The sequence below is a fragment of the Perissodus microlepis genome, chromosome 23 (assembly GCF_051167445.1).
Source record: "Perissodus microlepis isolate ML-2025 ecotype Zambia chromosome 23, ASM5116744v1, whole genome shotgun sequence".
Classification (NCBI taxonomy): Eukaryota; Metazoa; Chordata; class Actinopteri; order Cichliformes; family Cichlidae; genus Perissodus; species Perissodus microlepis.
The window spans coordinates 40,448,586-40,455,268 of record NC_140482.1 but is presented as its reverse complement, the minus strand read 5'-3'; the positions used below and the strand labels follow the sequence as shown (position 1 = coordinate 40,455,268).

At 41.8% G+C, this 6,683-nt stretch overlaps 1 protein-coding gene across 1 annotated transcript; it reads left to right on the top strand.

Moving 5' to 3' along the window:
- Nucleotides 1-481: 481 nt before the first annotated feature.
- LOC146362187 (diencephalon/mesencephalon homeobox protein 1-A-like) lies at nucleotides 482-6,428 on the top strand. The gene is made up of 5 exons (XM_084922395.1): nucleotides 482-674; nucleotides 2,639-2,806; nucleotides 2,977-3,155; nucleotides 4,030-4,465; nucleotides 4,659-6,428. Exons 2-5 carry the CDS (start codon nucleotides 2,653-2,655, stop codon nucleotides 5,075-5,077), a joined length of 1,188 nt encoding a protein of 395 aa, XP_084778521.1. The 5' UTR covers nucleotides 482-674; nucleotides 2,639-2,652; the 3' UTR covers nucleotides 5,078-6,428.
- The last annotated feature ends 255 nt before the right edge of the window (nucleotides 6,429-6,683 follow it).

Genomic DNA, 6,683 nt, shown 5'->3' with positions numbered 1-6,683 from the left:
GCAACTGAGAATTAGAAATGAAAACAAGTACAGGTTCCCCTTTGAAGTGGGTTTAAGCGCTTAATCAGCAACAAATTCTCAGAATAACCCTGTGATGTTGAAATTATGAAATCAAACTCACGCTGTCGCGTAATTTTCTCTTTACATTTGTGCAAAACAACTTTAAGTTATCAAGATGAAACTTCGTCAGCCTGCAAACAGCAACACGCATTTCATCATCATGGTCACCTGCGAGCGATATGCTTAAAACAAGGAGGACCTATAATAATAATGATCATAATAATAGTAATAATAATTGTCTAATATGACAGAACGTGTTAAAACAAGTACAGCGGCACCTCGGTGCAGCACTCACCCACAAAGTGAGGTGTATAGAAGAGAGGTGGGGCGGGTGGATGAGGAAAGCGACGTGATTGGCACAGAGAGGAAAGCGTCTGGGCGTCCCGGTGACCCCACCCGGAGCGCTTTAAAGGCAGATAGATGGCAGCTCGGCATCCTCCCTCAAGCAGAGAAGCGAGCCGGTGCACGGAGCGGACAGACCGGAATATTCTCAGGATATCTGGCTGAATGAAAAACTGTAATGAACTGAATAAGATGATCAACCACCTGGGGATTTTAGAGCAGAAGATTTGAAAGGCGAATATTCGGCTGAGAAATTTCTATAAGACAGAGAGGTAAGAAGTTTGCTGAACGCAAGTTGGGCATTACAGATCGTTTCCCTACAGGATTTAGATTTTAAACTACACAAACGTTTAAACTAAAACTGTTTTTAGCCTTGTCTCTTTTGTTTTTGTCTTCGCTTACATCGTGTTCCAAACTTCCTGATAGAAATGATTCCCAAAGTTCAGCGATCTCGAGGTGTCCAAAATAAACAGTGGCAGCGGTCAATAACAGCACGTGTTTGCTCGGTTTCCCTTTATTTCTGACTGTAAAATAACATGCAGTGTTATAGGATTTGTCAGAAGATCCCTCGGTTCCTCTCGGTGTGTTACTCCATGTTGTTAATTTTCCGTAGGTTAATGATTCCCATTCGCTCTCTCTGCCTTTTCAGTTTGTAAATGGTGATAGATTGACGCCACGCATACAGAACTACGGCCCCAAGGCACTCTTTAGTAAATGCAGTATAACTCATAAATCCACGGCAATTAGCATAATTAGACTTAAATCAGAGCCCGAGGCATCGTGACATTGTCCTGAAAGAAGAGCATTATGTTGAATTTTTAAGCTGTAGATGTGGGGGAAAACTAGCAGATTACATACTTCCAGCCAGAGGCTCATTTAGCAAAATAATGCAATGAAACAGCCAAAAAGAAAAAGGAAATTAAAAGCGAAAGAAAATATTGTATTAGTTACACGGTTTCCTCTCAAACAGTGATTTATACACACACACACACACACATGCCCACCGGGGCCCACGTTTCACGTGTCAGGCCTGATGATAAATTAATAGTCCTGTATAGTTGAAACCTATTTGCACCCACATTAAACAGGAGTCCAACCGGGGACCTTGTGCATATTTCACCGCAGACCTGTCACACGTCGCCGTCAGCCTCTAGGCGCTTGGAACCGGCCTGGGACCCGCCACAGATTGAAATAAACGGCTCCCACTCGAGGCGAACTCACAGGGAGCAAAGTAAATATTTTCCCGCAATTCTGCCGGTGCAGACTGCTGAGGTTTGGCAGCGATTATCGTGAACTGCGAGCGCGCAAAAATAAACCTTTAAAATATTAATAACAATAATAATCATGATTAAAATATATTCAGTGTAAAAGCTCGTTTTAAACCCAGACCGTGGATAAAAAATACTGAAGATAATTTTCACTGGAATATTTTTGGAGATAAATTAAACCACTTTAATTTATAATAATAATAATAATAATTATTATTATTATTGTACAGACTTGTATAATAATAATAATAATACATATCTGTATTATAATTCAGTAATAATGATTTTACAGAACTGTATTACAATTATAATAATAATAAGGTAAAATCACCACAAAAAGCCACAGAATAATGCAACAATCCAAAAAAGCCGATATCGAAAATTCTACTTTATACACTACTTCAAAAAAATACATTTGATCTGAAACAACACTTTATATTAGCAAAATACAAAGCAGATTATTAGCAATGAGATCAATGGAGAATCTGTTTTACGACTTTTCTCAACACTAAATTGAACAAAAAGTGTTTGGTGCTGGGGTCTTTAATAAAAATTGAAAAATCTTAATCAAATGTAATATAAAAGTTATCGATTTGCTAGTTTCCATGTTTTTGATGATATTTTTGACTAAATTGATTTAGTTTCTTTCAGTTTTTCGTTTTACTTTGCTACATTTGTGCGGATCTAACGACACACATGAAAGTTCTTTGAAAATTCTAACTGTATATTAACTCATAAATCATTATCAGTTATTCGCTTTGTTATCCTTTTATAAAATGAACCATCTTCCCTTTGGCGGGAGTCTAAAGCTTGTCTTTCACCTGTTGCCATTTAATTTTCTCCTCTCGGAACAAAGACGCACACAAAAATAAAAAATAAGAAATGGCCTCCTGGAGCTTAAACTTTTCTTTAGAAGTAAGTTTGTTTGTTCCGAGGCCTGAAACTCACAGCAGCTTGTGCCTCTTCAGTCAGCTCGCCGGTCATGCAGCACTACGGAGTGAACGGCTACTCTCTGCACGCCATGAATTCACTGAGCGCCATGTACAACCTTCACCAGCAGGCGGCGCAGCAAGCACAGCACGCGCCTGACTACAGGCCCTCGGTGCACGCGCTCACTCTCGCGGAGAGACTGGCTGGTAAGACTCAGTTGCTCATTTTCTATCCCAAATCGTCACTTCCTCCCGTTCTCAGTTAAGTTATTATATTTATGTGACCCTGGCACGTGAAGGTGCTCGCGTGAACGTTTAGCTTGTCCCTAAATTAAACTGGTCATGTTTCTTGTTTCTCAACGGCTGTACATTTCAAGACATTATCCTTGAGGCCCGCTATGGCTCCCAGCACCGAAAGCAGCGGCGCAGTCGGACAGCGTTCACCGCCCAGCAGCTGGAAGCTCTGGAGAAAACCTTCCAGAAGACGCACTACCCTGACGTGGTGATGCGTGAACGCCTGGCCATGTGCACCAACCTGCCCGAGGCACGTGTGCAGGTAAAAAAAACAAAAAAACAAACCCAAAATGCATTTGTGTAGCAGTCTCGTTTCGCTATTAAAAATGTGAAATAAGGCAGTCACGTGATAAGAATGGTCGTTTTTCGCTGTTTAAGAGCCGATACTGTGCTGTTTCAGACTCACTATCCTATAAGGATAGTCTTACGTTTGTTTTCTTATACAGTGCACTGCTTTTCACCTCTGTTTGAAACTCTGGCATACTCAGATTTAGCCTTTTGTACTTTTTAAAGCCCACCTGCCAAGAGGCTCCCTGATTAGTCAGGTGGATGAGCAAAAAGGTGTTCGTTTCGTAGTTTTTCTCTTGGTAAAAAGCCCCGTAAAAGATCTTGGATAACACAGCTTTTAAGATCATGCTTTAACCATAATTAGACCTAGACCAGAAGCTTCTGCAGAAGTAAATGTTTTAAGAAATGCACAGCGTTCAGTCAGTAGGACTCACTTTATCACAGATCAAGGCAAAAGCAGTTCATTAAATATCAGAAAAAATATCAAGGTATTCTAATAAGACTACAGTTTTTCATTGGCGTGACGTTCTAGACCCTGAAAAATCTAAAAATAAAAATGAAATTGGTTAAATGGCCTGCTGTTTTCATTATTTACACGCCTGCTTGAAAGACTGACTGGATCCTTTTCATTAAAATTGTAGAACAGGACATTTGCCTTGGTAGACGATGAATTTCCTGAGGCTCAGTTTAGTTTTTCACATGTGCACCACATCAGGGATTTTTGTCCAAAGAGCCATAGTAGCCATACTAAATTTTTACAACACACAAGAAGAAGAATATTAGAATATTAACTTTTAATGTATTTTTACTCTTTTACTCAGGCACTTATCTATTTTTCTATCTGCCAGGTTTGGTTCAAGAACCGTCGGGCCAAGTTTCGTAAGAAGCAGCGCAGCTTGCAAAAGGAGCAGCTCCAGAAACAGAAAGAAACTCAAGGAGCTGCCGAAGGTGCTACAGAGGACTCCAAGAATGATCTCACTACTGCCACTACCCTGGCTCCTGAGACTCGCACTCCTCCTCCTCCCTCCTCCTCTTCATCCTCTCACTCAGAGACAGAGAGGCAGGCAGCAGCACGGCCCCAGCCTGGCGAGATGAGCGTGGAAGTAAACGTCACCTCCCCTGAACCATCAGACAGCGAGTCAGCAGCAGAAGATAATGCTGACAGAGAGGAGGACGAAATAAGAGGAGAGACGAGGGTGAAACTCAGGGAGGAGATTCAGGGGGAGGGGGGACTGCCGACAGGGAGCAGCTCCCCATCCTGTAAACGGCTGAGTCCAAGCTCAGGTAAAAAATAAAATACCACATTCAGTTTGTCTTTCTTTTGTAGTCTCTAATCAATTACTTTATTTTAGAAAGCCGTCCATGTGCGAGATAGTTTTATAGAATTCATTCAAATGGACGGTATATACAGAAGTTATCCACGCAAAAGGTGCATCAAAACATACTGAAGTCCTCCTTCTCGCTTCCTGTCTTCCAGATTCTCCTTTGAGCTCCCCCGCCTTGCCCTCCTCCAGCAGTGTAAGCAGTGGTCTAGCGCAGAGCAACTCCTACGCTTCGTCTCCTCTCAGTCTCTTTCGCCTGCAGGAGCAGTTTCGGCAACACATGGCGGCCACCAACAACCTGGTGCACTACCCATCGTTTGACATGAGCACGCCGTCCAGTCTGCCCTACCTGGGCATGAACGTTAACATGCCTTCCCCACTGGGGTCGCTGCCCTGCCAGTCCTACTACCAGACCCTGTCGCAGGCTCAGCAGGTATGGAACAACCCACTGTTGCAGGCAGCGCCGGGCAACCTCCCAGGAAGCCTCAACAGCAAGACCACCAGCATCGAAAACCTCCGTCTGAGGGCCAAGCAGCATGCGGCCTCGCTGGGATTGGATACACTCCCCAACTGAAGCTTGGCTGCTCGTTGTACGTGCTTGGCCTCTAGGTCAGGGACTACGCTACAGAATGGAAGCCTGCCAACAGGAGGTGACCTAACAACACCTCCTCCTGACCTCTCACGAACCAGCAAAAGAACTTTGTGTGTCCACCCAGAATTCAGAATTACCTCCAAAACCGCAGTAGAACCCTCTCCAGTTTAATGTCAAGATTATTTGCTCTTCTGATGTTGTAATGAGAATCACAAAGTCTGCCCACATTTCAAATTTGTGCTCATACAAATTAATTGCACAGCTGAGATTTTTTGTTTGCTCTTTTGTCGATTTTAAATAAACCCAGTTTCAAAGTATTTGTAAGTACACACCAAAAGAGCATAACGCATGTTTTAGGGGCTCTCCTTTAACTGAGTGCCAGGGTTGTCAGTTCATGTATTGCCCTTATCCTCAACACCATCATTTGAGCATGCGGCTCACTGCTGGGAGCACACGGGAACACAAAGAACATCTCTGCTGGATAGACCGAAGAGAAAATAAGATTATGACAAGAACTCAACGGACTTAATGAAAATCCCACCTGGACTGAAGCTGTGACTGAACAGCACTGTTTAGCACTTGCTTGCATTTGACACCACCTGGTCAATAGAATCAGGAAGTTCTAATGCCAGCTGTTCACTATGATTTAAGCTTCTTCTATAAAGTCACTGCAGGAAGGCTTGAACTCCAGAGCTGTCAGTCTCATTCCAGGACAGATATGAAAGATATATATATAAAAAAATCTTATAATCCTACAAGAACTTGAACTATGCATGCTTGTACCCCACTGAAGCATGGCTTATAGCCACATGACATAGTTGACATGGCATTGGCAGCAGGGTAAAGTTCTGATATCAAATTGGTTACTATAATTTCACAACCAAATACATTTTTCTTGATAGATGACTTTCACAGTCAGAGCTTTCAGGTCAGCTTTCAAGAATCCATTGAGCATTGTAAATATCCTTCAGTATTTGTCCACCTTCCTGAGTAAGGAATACCTCCATGTCTCTTCTTTTTAAAGGATTTAACAGGAAGTAGCCCATGTATTTTCCAGTTTTGGCTTTAAGCAAAGGACCTAACAGAGAAAATGAAGCAAAGAGGAGAATCTGCAGATGAGGCACAGTTAAAAATAATTTCGCACCGCCAACATTTATTTTTGTCAGACTGAACTCACCACTTTTCCTGAGCCGGTGGCTTCAGCAGAAAAATGCACAGGCCAGTTCTCTATGTATTATATGACTGTACATTGAAAACATGTATTTCTCATTTGTTTTAAATGTGAGTAATTTATCTGTTCAATGCAAGGGAATAAATCAAAACATAAGAATGACTTATGTTCACAGCATGAAAATGTCTGTCTGTATTTTTTCATTAACACTTTCAAACCAGCTATTTATTAGGTAATTAAATATTTATTAAGAAAATGTGACATTGAGAAAAAAATATCAATTTCTCCATAAAATACATGATAAAACTCTTGTGGGATGAGTTGACAGAAGTTAGCCAAAAGGTGAGTCTGAAGAAGACCAGGAAAGCCATTTACTTTCTAACCAGGATATTGAACCAGTTACCGTGACCTCTCACA

What these genes read in the sequence shown, in the direction of transcription:
- LOC146362187 (XM_084922395.1), top strand. Translation starts at nt 2,653, where the DNA reads ATGCAGCACTACGGAGTGAACGGCTACTCTCTGCACGCCATGAATTCA. An exon ending in TGCCCGAGGCACGTGTGCAG is followed by an intron (nt 3,156 to 4,029) that starts GTAAAAAAAACA and finishes TCTATCTGCCAG; the next exon opens with GTTTGGTTCAAGAACCGTCG. An exon ending in ACGGCTGAGTCCAAGCTCAG is followed by an intron (nt 4,466 to 4,658) that starts GTAAAAAATAAA and finishes CCTGTCTTCCAG; the next exon opens with ATTCTCCTTTGAGCTCCCCC.